Source organism: Salvelinus fontinalis, chromosome 4, assembly GCF_029448725.1.
Source record: "Salvelinus fontinalis isolate EN_2023a chromosome 4, ASM2944872v1, whole genome shotgun sequence".
Lineage (NCBI taxonomy): Eukaryota > Metazoa > Chordata > Actinopteri > Salmoniformes > Salmonidae > Salvelinus > Salvelinus fontinalis.
This window is the reverse complement of record NC_074668.1, coordinates 65,267,217-65,285,657: the sequence shown is the minus strand read 5'-3', so window position 1 is coordinate 65,285,657 and position 18,441 is coordinate 65,267,217. Positions and strand designations below refer to the sequence as shown.

The 18,441-nt window shown below is 42.9% G+C and overlaps 1 protein-coding gene across 1 annotated transcript in view; it reads left to right on the top strand.

Annotated features, from left to right (window-relative positions):
• LOC129854195 (transcription factor 25-like) overlaps window positions 1–12,443 on the top strand; it is a 37,525-nt gene extending 25,082 nt beyond the window's left edge. Inside the window, exons 15-18 of the mRNA XM_055920986.1 lie at window positions 660–750; window positions 1,417–1,496; window positions 6,129–6,204; window positions 11,201–12,443. Of these exons, the coding sequence (XP_055776961.1) occupies window positions 660–750; window positions 1,417–1,496; window positions 6,129–6,204; window positions 11,201–11,368 (415 nt within the window). The 3' untranslated portion in view covers window positions 11,369–12,443. The remainder of the gene's footprint in view (window positions 1–659; window positions 751–1,416; window positions 1,497–6,128; window positions 6,205–11,200) is intronic.
• Window positions 12,444–18,441: the final 5,998 nt, after the last annotated feature.

Here is an 18,441-nt window from a genome sequence, read left to right as displayed (position 1 = left end):
TGGGCTTTGCTCCTTTCATATTTATTTTGATCCTGACAAACTTCCGAGTTCCTGCAGGTGACAAGCATAACCATAACATGATGCTGCAAGCATATAACTTGAAAATACAGAGGATAAACTACATTGCATTCACTCCACATATCTGTCATGTATGGCAATGTGAAAAGAATGAAGCCGGTGTTAAACAATCCACTTCATTCATTCTGTTTGCAACAAGGCCGTTAAGTAATACTGCATGACAACACGGCAAAGAAATGTACTTTTTTGCCTAAATAAAAAATTACAGGCTTGAGTCCAATACAATACAACACAACACAGAGTGAAACCCACTGTATTTTCAAGTATTGTGGTGGCAGCATCATAGCCTATGTGTCTCTTTTTTATTTTATTTTATTATTATTATTATATAGTTTTTGTACTGTTACGATGTTTTTGTGATCCCGGCCGGCCAAACCCTCCCCTAACCTGGACGACGCTGGCCCAATTGTGCGCCGTCTCATGGGTCTCCCGGTTACGGCTGGCTGTGACACAGCCTGGAATCTAACCCGGGGCTGTAGTGACGCCTCATTGCAGTGCCTTAGACTGCTGCACCACTCGGGAGGCCCCGGCCTATGTGTCTCTGACTTTGGTTTCCCCTCCTGTCTCCTCCACCCCCCTAGGAGGAAGCAGAGGTACCAGAGTGCCCCCCTAAACATCCATCGCCACGTCATCCTGTCTGAAATCAAAGAGGCCACCTCCACTCTACCGCTGGTGAGAGCCTCAGGCAACAGCCACTCTACTATACCCTGGCCACCAGTTCTGTTTCTGATTTAGCCCAGTAATCCATTGTCATGCTGTTTGTTCAATCAGAAACGGATTTGGCAACCAGCTTTACTCTATTATTATGTCTGTGTCTCAAAAAGCACCCTTTCCCCTTATATTGCATGACTTTTGACCAGCCATAACCCTGGTCAATAGTAGCACACAGTATATAGGGGAATAGAGTGACTTATCTAATCATAGTATAATTTCCTTACTGCTTTATCACATGATCATGAATGGTTGTATTCATTCATTCTGTACAATGTATATCCTGTATGTTTATAACATGAAATGTCCCACAGAGTAATTGTGGTTTGCATGAGAGTAGCGTACACATACACAACCGCTACAGTACAGAGCATGCCAAATTATGCTAAGAATGTAGTCCTCTAGTTGAAAGAGGGAATTAACCACTGGCATACGGCTTCCTTATTGGTTGCATGAAGAACGCAATCAAATATAATTATTGAACATCCTCATCGAGAGGTCCTCATAACACAAACAAGATCAACGTTGATGTTTTGGATGCCTGACAATTACATCAGTAACAGTGTTAGTGAGGATAGGCCTTCAATATGTTTACTGTAATGGTGAATTGTGTGTGTTCTCTCCCAGGAGGTGACCACTCAGTCGGTGATGGGGTTCGATCCTCTCCCCCCGCTGGACTCAGTGGCCTCATACACCCGGCCTGAGAGGTAACCCTTCAAACATGTCCTAACTTGTGTCATTATACATATCTTGTGCAAGGTAAGATATGTACCAGTGCAGGTTTTTATATAGTACACACAATACAGTTGAAGTCGGAAGTTTACATACACTTAGATTGGAGTCATTAAAACTAGTTTTTCAAGCACTCCACAATTTTCTTGTTAACAAACTATAGTTTTGGAAAGTCAGTTAGGACATCTACTTTGTGCATGACATAAGTAATTTTTCCAACAATTGTTTACAGACAGATTATTTCACTTATAGTTCACTGTATCACAATTCCAGTGGGTCAGAAGTTTACATACACTAAGCTGACTGTGCCTTTAAACAGCTTGGAAAATTCCAGAAAATGATGTCATGGCTTTAGAAGCTTCTGATAGGCTAATTGACATAATATGAGTCAATTGGAGGTGTACCTGTGGATGTATTTCAAGGCCTACCTTCAAACTCAGTGCCTCTTTGCTTGACATCATGGGAAAATCAAAAGAAATCAGCCAAGACCAGCAAAGGTCTCCTAGAGATGAACGTACTTTGGTGCGAAAAGTGCAAATCAAACCCAGAACAACAGCAAAGGACCTTGTGAATTTGCTGGAGGAAACAGTTACAAAAGTATCTATATCCACAGTAAAACGAGTCTTATATCGACATAACCTGAAAGGCTGCTCAGCAAGAAAGAATCCACTGCTCCAAAACCGCCATAAAGAATCGAGACTACGGTTTGCAACTGCACATGGCGACAAGATCGTACTTATTGGAGAAATGTCCTCTGGTCTGATGAAGCAAAAAATAGAACTGTTTGACCATAATAACCATCGTTATGTTTTGAGGAAAAAGGGGGATGCTTGCAAGCTGAAGAACACCATCCTAACCGTGAAGCACGGGGGTGGCAGCATCATGTTGTGGGGGTGCTTTGCTGCAGGAGGGACTGGTGCACTTCACAAAATAGATGTCATCATGAGGCAGGAAAATTATGTGGATATATTGAAGCAACATCAAGACATCAATCAGGAAGTTAATGCTTGGTCACAAATGGGTCTTCCAAATGGACAATGACCCCAAGCATACTTCCAAAGTTGTGGTAAAACGTCTAAAGGATAACAAAGTCAAGGTATTGGAGTGACCATCACAAAGCCCTGACCTCAATTCTGTAGAAAATCTGTGGGCAGAAATTAAAAAGCGTGTGCGAGCAAGGAGGCCTACAAACCTGACTCAGTTACACCAGCTCTGTCAGGAGGAATGGGCCAAAATTCACCCAACTTATTGTGGGAAGCTTGTGGAAGGCTACCTGACACGTTTGACCCAAGTTAAACCATTTAAAGGCAATGCTGCCAAATACTAATTGATTGTATGTAAACTTCTGACCCACTGGGAATGTGATGAAAGAAATAAAAGCTGAAATAAATCATTCTCTCTACTATTATTCTGACATTTCACATTCTTAAAATAAAGTGGTGATCCTAACTGACCTAAAACAGGGAATTTTTACTAGGATTAAATGTCAGGAATTGTGAAAAACTGAGTTTAAGTTATGGTGAGTTTGGCTATGGTGTATGTAAACTTCCGACTTCAACTGTATATACAAACAGTACATTCGGAAAGTATTCAGACCCCTTTACTTTTTCCACATTTTGTTACGCTAGTCTTATTCTAAAATTGATGAAATCAATTTTTCCCTCATCAATCTACACACAATACCTCATGACAAAGCAAAAACAGTTTTTTGACATTTTTGCAAATGTATTCAAAATATTAAACTATAATAATCCATTTACATAGGTATTCAGAACCTTTACTCAGTACTTTGTTGAAGCACCTTTGGCAGCGATTACAGCCTTGAGTCTTCTTGGGTATGACGATACAAGCTTGGCACACCTGTATTTGGGGAGTTTCTCCCATTCTTCTCTGCTCCTCTCAAGCTCTGTCAGGTTGGATAGGGAGCGTTGCTCCAAAGCTATTTTCAGGTTTCTCCAGAGATGTTCGATCGGGTTCAAGTCCAGGCTCTGGCTGGACCACTCATGGACATTCATAAACTTGCCCCGAAGCCACTCCAGTGTTGTCTTGTCATTGTCCTGTTGGAAGGTGAACCTTCGCCCCCAGTCTGAGGTCCTGAGCGCTCTGGAGCAGGTTTTCATTGAGGAGCTCTCTGTACTTTGCTCTGTTCATCTTTCCCTCGATCCTGACTAGTCTCCCAGTCCCTGCCGCTGAAAAACATCCCCACAGCATGCTGCTGCCACCACCATGCTTCGCCGTAGGGATGGTGCCAGGTTTCCTCCAGACATGACACTTGGCATTCAGGCCAGAGAGTTCAATCTTGGTTTCATCAGACCAGAGAATCTAGTTTCTCATGGTCTGAGAGTCTTTAAGTCCCTTTTGGCAAACTCCAAGCGGGCTGTCATGTGCCTTTTACTGAGGAGTGGCTTCTGTCTGGCTACTACCATAAAGGCCTGATTGGTGGAGTGCTGCAGAGATGGTTGTCCTTCTGGAAGGTTATTCTGTCTCCACAGAGGAATTCTGGAGCTCTGTCAGAGTGACCATCGGGTTCTTGGTCACCTCCCTAACCAAGGCCCTTCTCCTCCGATTGCTCAGTTTGGCCGGTCGGCTAGCTCTAGGAAGAGTGTTGGTGGTTCCAAACTTCTTCCATTTAAGAATGATGCAGGCCACTGTGTTCTTGGGGACCTTCAATGCTGCAGAAAATGTTTTGTACCCTTCCCCAGATTTGTGCCTCGACACAATCCTGTCTCGGAGCTCTACGGACAATTCCTTTGACATTACGGCTTGGTTTTGCACTGACGTACACTGCCAACTGTGGGATGTTACATAGACTGGTGTGTGCCTTTCCAAATCATGTCCAATCAATTGAATTTACCACAGGTGGACTCCAATCAAGTTGTTGAAACATCTCAAGGATGATCAATGGAAACAGGATGCACCTGAGCTCAATTTCGAAGTCTCATAGCAAAGGGTCTGAATACTTGTGTAAAGAAGATTTACATGTTTATGTCTAAACCTGTTTTTGGTTTGTCATTATGGGGTATAGTATGTCAATTGATGAGGAAAACAATGAATTTAATCAATTTGTGGAAAAAGTCAAGGGGTCTGAATACTTTCCGAATGCACTTTAGCTAGTTATAGAATGTGGCTCCTTCAGATCGCTAGGTTCTTCTCTATGTCTACTTGGATCAGCAATCCTGTTGGTGCCTCTGGACTGAAAACCAAGAGTCAGGACAGTATCTGCTTGTGTTTTCCTCAGCAGAACCAATAAAGCTGGGTTTGTTTCAGTCTACCTAAGACTGACTGGCCCACTGGCCACTGACTCCATTGAGGATCTCTAATGAAGTTATATTAGGGGATGGTGGTGATCCATTTATAATGTTCAGGAGTGTGGACATTGGAAGGCACACGGTTATGTAGACCGGGGGAGGTGAGTTAACCCTCTCTCTGTCTTTGCCAATGGTGGCAAACGCCATTGATGTAAGTTTGGCATAAAGAGTAGCCTTGATTTCACATGGCTTGCATCTCTCCTCTCGATGGTCTATCCCTGACACACCCTTCCTTCTCTGCCTCCCTTCTTTCTCTCCCTCCCACCTATCCCTCTCTTCAATCTCTCTTCTCCCCTCTCGTTGTTATCAGTTTCTCTGAAATAGCATGTGGTTACAGGAGTGTTGTTGGCTCCTGAGTGAGGCATCTTTCCTCCCGTCTTGTGATAGCTGTTAACCCGCAGGGTCAGTGGTGGATGGTAGGGAGGCATCAAACCATCAGAGAGGTGAATACGGTGATAACTAAAAACATGACAAATTGACCCCTAGTCAAGAGAAAGTGTAGTATTTGTTTTAAGTTGGGAAGACCTAAAGTTCTGAGGTCTGTTTGTGTGGAGCACACTGTAAATACTGTACCCTGTCCTGATGATCTCTGGTGAGAACTACTTAGAATGACAGCACACCCGTGTCTGAGGACAGCCCTACTATTTCTTCCTGATGGTTGCTTTTTCCATACAAGCTTTACAAACATGGTCACGGAGAAGTGTTTTGATTGATAAAGAACTGGGGGTGTGTAAGTGGTTGAAGTAATCATTTTCATTAATGGGTGGGGGGTTAATGGTTACAATTTAGCACTGATCTGTAACCGCAACATAAAAGCAGAGCATTCTTTGGTTTTAGAAAAACTATTGGACCTACTTATAATGATCTACAGTGAGGTCCAAAAGTACTTGGAAAGTGACACATTTTTGGAATGGTTAATAACACATTATAATTTATTTCTGTTGGGCACACATAATCTGAAACATAACCAAAACTAACTGCAAATGCATCCAACAATTTTGTAGTATTACAAGCTTGTTGAAATCGTTGCATGTTATGAATATGGGGCCAAATATTACATTTTTGACTACTTTAATACACATATAAGTACATTTGTCCAATACTTTTGGTTCTCTGACTATGTACACATTCCAAAGTGCAGGAGTACAGAGCAAAAACAACAAAACATGGACCTCACTGTATATGATGGTTGATATAATTTATGGTCATGGGAGAATCCTTATCAGCAGAAGAGTGTGAGAAATGTATTGCATGCTTGTGTTATCTTGTTAGCTTTCTCACGTGTCTCTGTCTTTGCAGGCAGAGTTTGGGAGCCTCCAATGAGAGCACCCTTTCACTGTTCTTCCGCTCTCTGCTGCCAAACTTCAACCTGCAGGTAAGTGAGTGAGCTAGGCCGAGGGTGAGCTACAGTAGACCAGGGGTATGCAACCATGGTCCTCAGGAGCTGTAGTGTCAGGCAGATGGCTTGGGTTCTTTGATTCAAGTCCGTGCCTGATTATTTAGTTCTGGAAAACTCTGATTCCAATCAGTGACATTAATGGATATGGATTTGACAAAGAAGTAGCAGAGGAAGAGGACATCAGCAGACACTGTGGTCCCTGAGGACAGAGCTGCATGCCCCCAAGCGTGGCAAATCTAAGAAAAGGTCCCCTGCTTCATAGAACATCATGACTGCTTGTTCTTTGACCCCAATATCCCATCTTCCGTTAATGACCTCATAAACCCACTAATGTGTGCCTGTGTGTGTCTGTGTCTGTGTTTTTTAACATAGGGCAGGGACCTTGAATAAGATGGGATGGGAAACACAGCCTTATAGTGATAATATAGCTAGCATCTCCACCGTGCCTTTCCCAATGGGAGACCAATAGGGAACATCAGCTGTTGAGGCGTATGACCTCCCCACACACGGAAGAGTGTAAAAAGAGATTAGAAAGATCACAGGATCCTTCAATTAGCACGTTGCTGCAGCAGACAATGAAAACATTCATAAAGTGTCCCGAGAGTCAGAGAACCTGGTCTGTCTCTTCCTCAGAGCTCCCAGATTCCTCACGTACACTAGCCCAGTTTGTTGCAAGGCCACGGTCAGCGGGATGAGACATCATCATAATCATCTCTAAACTTTTTGGTTTACATTTGTGGGAGTGCTGAGCTAATGGAGACATTCTGGGCTACTGTTGGGCTGAGCTAATGGAGACATCCTGGGCTACTGTTGGGCTGAGTTAATGGAGACATCCTGGGCTACTGTTGGGCTGAGTTAATGGAGACATCCTGGGCTACTGTTGGGCTGAGCTAATGGAGACATCCTGGGCTACTGTTGGGCTGAGTTAATGGAGACATCCTGGGCTACTGTTGGGCTGAGCTAATGGAGACATCCTGGGCTACTGTTGGGCTGAGCTAATGGAGACATCCTGGGCTACTGTTGGGCTGAGTTAATGGAGACATCCTGGGCTACTGTTGGGCTGAGTTAATGGAGACATCCTGGGCTACTGTTGGGCTGAGTTAATGGAGACATCCTGGGCTACTGTTGGGCTGAGCTAATGGAGACATCCTGGGCTACTGTTGGGCTGAGCTAATGGAGACATCCTGGGCTACTGTTGGGCTGAGCTAATGGAGACATCCTGGGCTACTGTTGGGCTGAGCTAATGGAGACATCCTGGGCTACTGTTGGGCTGAGCTAATGGAGACATCCTGGGCTACTGTTGGGCTGAGCTAATGGAGACATCCTGGGCTACTGTTGGGCTGAGCTAATGGAGATATCCTGGGCTACTGTTGGGCTGAGCTAATGGAGACATCCTGGGCTACTGTTGGCACAAAGGGTTCTGACAGGATGGAAGGGAACATTGATTAGCTGGAGTTTGGGTAGATATTCGATAACACTCTGGAGGTTTCTGAATGGATTAACCATACGACTCATTTCATGCCTATTTGTGCTGTGGCCAAGCCTGAGAAAGTGCTTCTGAGTAGCTTCCTACTCCACTAGATCTACTGCAGCTTAACCACATTAAGTCTACAGTAGCGTAACTTTGCCACAGAAAAACGGGTTCCTCTGTTGGAACTAACCAATATGGCCCATGAAGAACATGCTCTTGTCTTGAAATGGTGTTTGCTGGCGCGATTTGGACAGGTCCGAGCAATGTTGACCCGTTGATGATGTTATGTAGTGTCTGACTCTGACCTCTATCTGATTTCCGCTAATACAATCTGATCACGATCTACAACCAACACTTTGTGACGAGACATCGGAGGCCGAACAAAGTTTGGCTCTATCATTTGATACAGCACATATCATGGAGACAGGATGACGAGGCAAACTTGGCTTTTGGTACAAGAACTCTTGATTGACTCTGTGTTTTGTATGGTCTAACTTGATTTGAAACAGTTTACTGCTATGGATTGGCTAACATCGCCTCTCTTTGATGCACTGTTTTTAATGGTGCGTTACTTGAGTCCTGTTGAAGCAGAACAGACAACTGTTGTATTTCAAGAGAGAGTCTTGATTCCTCTCTGACTCAGTGTTGTCCATGGCAACCAACGAGGAGGGCATGTACTGTCCGCCCCATTTCCCCCTGCTTCTCAGGCAGAGTGGAGAGGAGGTAAAGAGTGGGCAGTGTCACACAGGGTGAAACACAAGAGACAGATGGTGACAAACACCCCTGGAGAGGAGAGAATAAGCACTCAGCAGCCTGGCACCAGCAACCAGAGGATAGCCTATATTTACACACCACATTGTCTCTCGTCACGTTGACCTACTTCAGAACATTCATTTGTCTGTATAAAAAAGATCCACATGATCAACACATCAATGGACAGTATACATGTGTGGGAGTGATTTTTACATTTGATGAGGTGTGTCACACTGACTGGCAGTGTGTTGCCATGTAACCTTGTGCAGTGGGATGCAACGTGAAATGAAGGGAGCAAACATCGTGTCCCATTTTACTCACTCCAATGCCCATGCTAGTTCGGAGTGTAGCTATCCATGCTAGTGATCAGAGGACATGTGGCTAATTGTAAAGATAATCACTAATGTGGACCACCAACCTGGGAGCTCCAGTGTCCTCAGGTCCTCCTGTGCCACAACTGGCCATGCAAGTTCCAGAAACACCCACTGACCAACAGAAACACACATGCCCAGCGTTTAACCAATGCCCAGCGTTTTAACCAATGCCCAGCGTTTTAACCAATGCCCAGCGTTTTAACCAATGCCCAGCGTTTTAACCAATGCCCAGCGTTTTAACCAATGCCCAGCGTTTTAACCAATGCCCAGCGTTTTAACCAATGCCCAGCGTTTTAACCAATGCCCAGCGTTTTAACCAATGCCCAGCGTTTTAACCAATGCCCAGCGTTTTAACCAATGCCCAGCGTTTTAACCAATGCCCAGCGTTTTAACCAATGCCCAGCGTTTTAACCAATGCCCAGCGTTTTAACCAATGCCCAGCGTTTTAACCAATGCCCCGCGTTTTAACCAATGCCCAGCGTTTTAACCAATGCCCAGCGTTTTAACCAATGCCCAGCGTTTTAACCAATGCCCAGCGTTTTAACCAATGCCCAGCGTTTTAACCAATGCCCAGCGTTTTAACCAATGCCCAGCGTTTTAACCAATGCCCAGCGTTTTAACCAATGCCCAGCGTTTTAACCAATGCCCAGCGTTTTAACCAATGCCCAGCGTTTTAACCAATGCCCAGCGTTTTAACCAATGCCCCGCGTTTTTATGCAGCGAGTTTTAAACCATCTTGAGACTTATCTGATTAGGAAGAGGAAGAGATGCAATTACGATAAGAATGAGACAGTTTAGGAGGAAGAGAGTCTGCTTGCAGTTGTTTTATTGCACTAGAATAGCTACAGTGTTATCCAACAGGTCTGAAATCACAATTTAGGTGTGGAAAATTAAGTCAGCCCATGATCACAGAGGACCTGCGTGTTGGAAAGGAAATTCATCTAATAAATGGATGTTCTGTGTGAAAGTCCCGAAACACTTAGACACAAAACACTGACATACTGTATGTCACCTAGGCTCGTACAAAGGTCCTGTTTGTCTCTTAAACATAATTAGTTTACGCGTGATACCTTATTGCAACGTTTGAAACATTTTGAACCTGAGAGAGACAGGAGAGAATAATGTGGTGTTCTTTAGAAATGGCATTGTGCTTTTCCTGGTGAATTTAAGCAACACATACACATACAGTGTATTTGGGAAGTATTCAGACCCCTTGACTTTTTCCACATTTTGTTACATTACAGCCGTATTCTAAAATTGATTAAATACATTTTCTACACCCATAATAAAAAAAGAAATTGTTGTTCCAAATTTATAAAAAAAATAAGAACAAATACCTTATTTACATAAGTATTCAGACCCTTTGTTATGAGAATTGAAATTGAGCTCAGGTGCATTGTGTTTCCATTGATCATCCTTTTTTAAATTTTTTCCCAAATTCGTGGTATCCAATTGGTAGTTACAGTCTTGTCTCATCGCTGCAACTCCCGTACAGACTCTGGAGAGGCGAAGGTCGAGAGCCGTGCGAAACACAACCCAACCAAGCCACACTGCTTCTTGACACAATGCCCACTTAACACTGAACCCAGCCGCACCAATGTGTCGGAGGAAACAACATACAACGGGCGACCTGGTCAGTGTGCACTGCGCCCTGCCCGCCACAGGAGTTGCTAGTGCGCGATTAGACAAGGATATCCCTGCCCAGCCAAACCCTCCCCTAACCCGGGCAATGCTGGGTCAATTGTGCGCTGCCCCATGGGTCTCCCGGTCGCGGCCGGCTGCAACAGAGCCTGGACTCGAACTCAGAATCTCTAGTGGCCTTAGACCACTGCGCCACTCGGGAGGCCCCTCCATTGATCATCCTTGAGATGTTTCAACAACTTGATTGGAGTCCACCTGTGGGAAATTCAATTGATTGGACATGATTTGGAAAGGCACACACCTGTCTATATAAGGTTCCACAGTTGACAGTGCATGTCAGTGCAAAAACCAAGCTATGAGGTCAAAGGAATTGTCCGTAGAGCTCCGAGACAGGATTGTGTCGAGGCACAGATCTGGGGAAGGGTGCAAAACATTTTATGCTGCATTGAAGGTCCCCAAGAACACATGGGCCTCCATCATTCTCATTCTTTTTTGTACACAAAAAAGATATAACTTTTTTTGCTTTGTCATTTTGAGGTATTATGTGTAGATTGATGAGGGGGAAAACAATTTATTCCATTTTAGAATAAGGCTGTAACGTAACAAAATGCGGAAAAAGTCTAGGGATCTGAATCCTTCCCGAAGGTACTGTATACACACACACACACTTCCGTATTGTCATGTTCAGTGATGATTATAATTACTGCTCACTCTCTAGTCACTGTCTCTGCAGGGTGAGCCGATGCCGCAGGACGACCTGGAAGTAGCTCAGGCGGGTCGGGAGCTGAACCAGGAAGTAAATCGTCTGATGCTGGCCATGAGGGACATGCTGGCCAACATCCAGTTTCAGGAGCCACCTAGAGAGGACAACCCTGACAGAGACGAGGGGGAGTGGGACTGAGATGAGGAGGACACAGAGAGAGGTGGAGTGAGACTTGAGGGAGGGGTACATAGAGATGGGAATGGATAGAAGAAAATTAAAGGTTGATTAAGATGAATGGAGATGGAGTGGTGGTAGGAGGATGAAGAGTGAGTGAGGGAATAGATTCAGTGAGGGTAGCAATAACAGATGTACTGTAACCTTAAAGAAAGAAATGGCAGGTCATCTATATGACCCAAACATCAAACCAACTCTCCCTTTCTGATAGGCACAGTAGTATCACCTCTTCCTGATGTCATAGTCAGTCAGTCCATCAGCCCTCTCTCCTTCCTCATGTTGTCCCATTCTCTTTCCTCAGAACAGTTGTTCTTACTGATCTAGAAGATCAGGAGGCTGCGTTCATCAAGACAAAAACTCTTTCAGTTGTTCTTTAAATCTTTTTTAAAGGAACATTGCTTATCAAAAACATGAATATTGTGTTTCATCAGAAGGATGATGATGCCCTACTGCTACAGTATATCTGAAGTGGAATCATTTATGATTGAATAAATCCCTATGGTGTTGTCTTAGCAACTCAACGTCGTACACGCATTGACAGTCTACTGCCATATGGGTTGATGAGAGTCAGGTTAAAGGTTAATGAGTGTCTGATAAAAGTCCGAATTATACAGTAATACACCTTATGAGTGGAACAAATGGACTTAACTTCTTATTCCATTTTTTATATTAGCCATAACTTTCATTTTTAACTTCGACTCCCAATTAACCCTGTTCATTATTGCTAAGACAACAGCATTTTAAATTCTATCTGATTTTGAGGATTAAATTTAAACTGATCCGGATATTTTTCTGTTGTGATTCTCTTTGAAGAGGTATTTTTGACCTTACCTGAAATCAATTCTAGGCTGTTTCTTAACTAGGGCCCCGAAGTTGGTCCCAATGAGGTCACGTTGGCAGGAAAAACCCCTGGCCCAAGTCATCTGTTAATATCAGGAAGGGATTGCATATAAACCCACTACTGTAAATACTCTGCTTAGAAATCATTTATCACACAAGCTAATGTAAAGACAATAAACTTGCTGTGCATATGGTTCAATATTGACTTGAGTAAAAATATATTCTATTTCATAATTAATCTCTTTCTAGGCCAATAGGAGGTTCATTCTGTGTCTTAGCCTCCCAAGCCGCCTGATCATGAGTTTTCGCTGCACGGTTAGTGGTAATCAGTCTAGAAATAACAAGGCTATCTGTGTCTACCATCCCAAAATATCTGTCCTTACACTTCTCTTGAAGTCTTTGATGCTGAGAAGATTGACTGCATATCAGATAGCACCTACCAGTTAGTCAGTTGTTGCTAATGCATCTGCCATTACTCAATCTGAGGACCCTGTCTCTCAGGTTCCCGTTACAATAGAGCAGTGTTACCCAAACTTGGTCCTCGGCAAAGCATTTGTGTTTAGTGAGTCCGACAAGTCAGGTAGTAGGGATAATCAGGGATGTTCTCTTGATAAGTGTGTGAATTGGACCATTTTCCTGTCAAAATGTAACGAGTACTTTTGGGTGTCAGGGAAAATGTATGGAGTAAAAAGTACATTATTTTCTTTAGGAATGTAGTAAAGTAAAAGTGGGATGGTCTCTTACTTTTGCCAGATAGTCTTTCAAGGACAATAACGTGGACTCTTAAACCCCTGGGCAACATCTCACTTAGCAAATTACTTGGAAGAATCAGTCTTCTCCATAGCAATGGTGTAAAATACTTAAGTAAAAATACTTTAAAGTACTACTTAAGTAATTTTTGTGGGTATCTGTACTTTAAAAGTTGTAAAAAATATAAATAGTAAAGTACCGATACCCCAAAAAACGACTTAAGTAGTACTTAAGTATTTTTTCTTAACTACTTTTTACACCCAAAAGTATTCCTTACATTTTGAATGCTTAGCAGGACAGGAAAAGGATCTAATTCACACACTTATCAAGACAACATCCCTGGTCATCCCTACTGCCTCTGATCTGGCGGACTCACTAAACACATGCTTTGTATGTAAATGTAAATAATAAAATAAAATAAAATGTAATGGTGCCGTCTGGTTTGCTTAATATAAGCAATGTGAAATTATTTATACTTTTACTTTTGATACTTAAGTATATTTAAAACCAAATACTATTGACTTTTTCTAAAGTAGGATTTTACTGGTTGACTTTCACTTTTACTTGAGTCATTTTCTATTAGGGTATCTTTACTTTTCCTCAAGTATGACAACTGAGTACTTTGTCCACAACTGTATCATATTACTTCTGATGTTTTATTTCCTCGTATTTTGGTTGTGTGTCACTGATTCTTCCAAGTAATTTGATAAAGTGAGATGTTTCCCGGGGGTTTAAAAGAGTCCAAGTCATTGTTCTTGAAAGACCATCTGGCAAAAGGAAGAGACCATCCCATGATACTCATTTGCATAATTGCCTAGTTTTCATTCCCTTGAAATAGTCCAGAAATATGCTGTTTTCTATCAGAGGATGTATAATTGAAAGCAGAGTCAAAGGGTACACCGCCGCTCACACACACACTCAAAAACCATACTCGCTTAAAAGACACCCACATCAACAACACACATACATCCACTCTGTACTGTTTTTGCATAGAACCACATGGTGTAATGCTGTGGGTGCAGTTGGTAGACTGCTGTTCAAACAAGGACCTTGTTCCAGAGTTTACCTGGAGCTACTGCAGTGCCTGGGTCACGAGGGGTGTTCATGTGAGGTCTACCCTCTTCCCTGCTAAGACATGTCCCCACGAGCAAATGGTCGGTAGTGTTCACTGTGATATGAAGTACATTCCCAGCTCTATGTGAGCCTCGGGGTCAGAGGAGGATGGGACTATTAGAGACATATCTATAATTTGTCAAATAAATCTCCCTCTGGGGCAAGACAAAGGTTCCTAACATTCAGAATTAACTGAAGGCCTACATCACAGTACATCGATAAATCTAGACAAATCTATAACGTGGGTAAATCTTTCTCTATTGGATTAGAGAAACTACTGAACATTCAGAACTGTAAATAACTAAATCCAGGGAAATCGATAAAATTCAGTAAATCTTGATCTATTCAGTTTCTCCTTGTAACGTTCTCCATATTGCTTTCTTCTATCAACTGTTGGTAGAAAAGTTTAAATGATTTATACATATTTTCCATTTCACCTACAATTATGTAGACCGGTGAAATTAGTATGTTTTACTAATGGTTTATTATAAGCATGGGTGGAATTGTGGGGAATGCTCTAGAAAGTTTCCAAAGTGAAATAATTTTGTCATGTAAAACTGTGTGTGTGTGGGGGGGGGGGTTACGTAGAAGATTTTACAATGGTGAGTTCCCAGACTTCTTCCATCCACCCCTGATTGTAAGTGTTTATAATTATAAAGTTAAAGCTGGTAGTTTTGCCTGCTGGGATGTACTATTACATGGTTAGTTCAAGGCCACTGTAAACTAACTATATTTGGTTATGAGACGTTGTTCTAAGAACCACCCTGCGAAACAGCAGGAGCATTGATCAGCACTTGTAATAGACCTTTAACGGTGTACTGAGGTTGAACTGGGGTTAACGTACACTACCGGTCAAAAGTTTTAGAACACCTACTCATTCAAGGGTTTTTCTTTATTTTTACTATTTTCTTCAAATAGCCACCCTTTGCCTTGATGACAGCTTTGCACACGCTTGGCATTCTCTCTGTGCTGTGCTCACTTGAACAGAAAGGTGGCACGGCTGTCCTTCGTGGGCAAATTTTGTCATCAAACTTTGTCATCAAAGTCTGGCATTCTCTGGAATATTGGTGCTTTCAATACAACTGGGAACTTGGGGGGGAAAAAGGTTGAATCATGATGACGTCCGTGATCTTCAGGTCGGAGCTCGAGAAAGGAGCCCGAGTTCCCGACTCGTTGGGAACTCGTTTAAAGCGCATTTTCCCAGTCGGAGCTAATTTTCTTCAGAGTTCACAGTTGTCTTGAACTCACTGAAGTCTGAGATTTTCCACTTCCAAGTTTCCAGTTTTGAGCGCGGCTGAAGTCATTCTGGATAGACAGCATGGCCAATGTTGAATGTTTATCATTTTAAGCTTGGAAAAGAGACCCTTGAATGCAGACTTGGACAACACACCCACTCCACTGAATAGCAGGCTAGTGATTGCTTTTCAATGCTTGCAGTTAACCACAAAAAAATGTATCTTCATTATTTCTTTTCCTACGACAAGGATTGAAAAGGATTTGCCAGATTGTCGACTTGATTCATGATGATGACGGCTATCTTGCTAGGTAATATTTTGAAAGTATGATGTTGACATGATCAGTCCAATCAAAGCTACTGTAGATATGTGATTTGACATCGTTTTATCTGTGGCTAATGACCTTGAGCTTTCTTGGGGCTTGAATTTTCAAGTGTCCCCATGAGTGACAGAACAGTGAGCCAATCACAGCGCAACTAGAGAACATTACCAACCCCTACGCTCCGTATTTTCCGCTGGCTGCCCCACCACCACAGAAAGCATTGAGCTGCATTTTGGAGCTGCCTTCCTCAAGAAAGCAAACAAGAGATGTTTGAATGTGGCTTTGTTAAGTCAATGATTCTTTTTTTTACATTGTTACATCGTATTAAAGCCAAAATAACATTCAAAACATGTGGGGCTAAAAGCAGGTGGGGCTCTGCCACATCACTTATCATCTGTCCTATTGGGTCCCCCCTGCCCCATCCAACCCCTCTTGTCTCTCTCTTTGACAGACAGAGTGACAGTCCAGACACATATGGGAGTTGGATACCCCTTTTGCAGAGTGTGTGTGATAGGCCCAGATGTTGAGTCAGTCTGGTCAGGTCGGAAGTTGTAGTCCCAGGTAGGAGTGGTGCTCCTCAGCTAGAGGCTGATACAGATCTGTGTCTGGCCCTGAGTGAATGGAGGATTCTCCTTATCTCCCACTATCACACTCTAACTATGGACAGTCTGGCTGTTTACAGTTGACACTGCTGCTCTCCACAGGTGAGAGAATGCTGCGTTTTGCACAAACTGCAGTTTGTGTGTGTTATATCTCCCATGAAATCGCTAGAGGAAGAGGCTGGTTATGCAAGCACTGAGAAGGATTGTTTCAAAGGCTGGAGCCATAACACTTGGCACTTTGTTCACAACTCTTTATGTGGTTTCCTCCAGCAGTGAGTATACACTTCTCAGCTGTCACAAGTTTTAACGAATATATCTTGTTTTGGACATATTTAATGAACATTGTCAACTAAATGATATATTTCATGTTATGGTTTAGGTTTGGTTTAAAGTAATGTTGCTTATTGAGACAGAACTGTCCTGAATGGATCACTGTGTGTTGTTATTGGGTGGCTGGGATGAGGTTCAACACACGAAATCAATTTGTCCATGTGTAGGCAGGCTACTGTAGCCTACGTGTTCCCTGAAGGGCAGCGGCTTGCGTCATCATTAACCTGAGGATCCGCTTGCAGTGTGGCAAAGGGTTTCTGAAGTTGGAAAAAGCTTTCTTGGTTGCTCTACAACACGGCATAAAAACATTTACTCAAATAGTGATTGTAAAGAAGAAAAAACGTTCGATTCAATGCAGCGGAGAAAAGAGCCCGCCCTTCTGTCATAATCGGCTCCGTACACAGGACAGGTAGTCTCCCACACACATACACACACAAAACCTGTCAAAATGCCTAGTGGCTCTGCTGCAACTAGGTCACTACAAAAACCCTCATGCGTAATGAACCAACCCATTCAATCGGGGTTGACTATCCAAATCCCCTCCCATTTGTTTTGGGTAATAGCGCGCGTTACCGTTGATCTGGCAGAGAACAAACATCTTGTTTGCGAGCCTTTACAACATTTATTCTTAACTTTATTGTAATTACAAATGTATTTCGCAATTATATCAAATAAGAAAAAGACTGCAACAGTTTGAGACATAATCATGAATGCATTTGCAATTGCGCACTGTGCATAAAGTTCCCATCCAAATACAGATAAAGGCAAGGGGAATGAGCGCAGCGTGTCATTTTTAAAATGTAACTGATTATTGTTGTCGGTTGCCATTTAAGAATCCCTTTCCTAATATTGAGTTGCACCCCATGTTGCCATCAGAACAGCCTCAATTCATAGGGGCATGGCCTTTTCAAGGTCTCGAAAGCGTTCCACAGGGATACTGGCCCATGTTGACTTCAATGCTTATTCCCACAGTTGTGTCAAGTTAGCTGGATGTCCTTTGGGTGGTGGACCATTCTTGATACACACGGGAAACTGTTGAGCGTGAAAAACCCAGCAGCGTTGCAGTTCTAGACACTCAACCCGGTGAGCCTGGCACCTACCGCCATACCCGCTCAAAGGCACTTAAATCTTTTGTCTTGCCCATTCACCATCTGAATGGCACACATACACAATCCATGTCTCTATTGTCTCAATGGTTTAAAATCCTTCTTTAACCTGTCTTCTCCCCTTCATCTACATTGATTGAAGAGGATTTAACTGGTGACATCAATAAGGGATCATAGTTTTCACCTGGTCAGTCTATGTCATGGAAAGAGCACGTGTACCTAATGTTTTGTACACGCAGTGTATACCATGACTACCACACAAGATAAAGGCTAAAGGCCTAAGACACAGGGCCGAATGAATGTGTAGTAATAGCCCTTCCATAGTGTCTGGAGTATCCCATGGGTGTTCCTAATGTTTTTTACACCGTGTATTTGATGCATGTGAAGTATGCTTTGACTAAATCAATAGGCCACATCCACATCAGTTGTGCACGGTAAATTATATTTTAGTGCTGGGGAACATTTTCTCAACTACATCTTTGAATTACTTAATTATGCTCAGGAGATTAGTAAATAAATCCATACTACACACTCTCCATCCATTTTACTCCCTAATCTTGTTAAATATTTCCATGCGGGATCACGCGTTCGTTAGAGTTTGTGTCAGTCTGAGAATCATGCGGTTGGCTTTCGCTATGAGAAAGGAGGAGTTAGAGAGGCGATGGACCCTTTTAAGAACACACTGTCACTTTGTGTGCCTGAGAGCTCAGTTGGATAGGCCTCAGTTCACACATTTGTA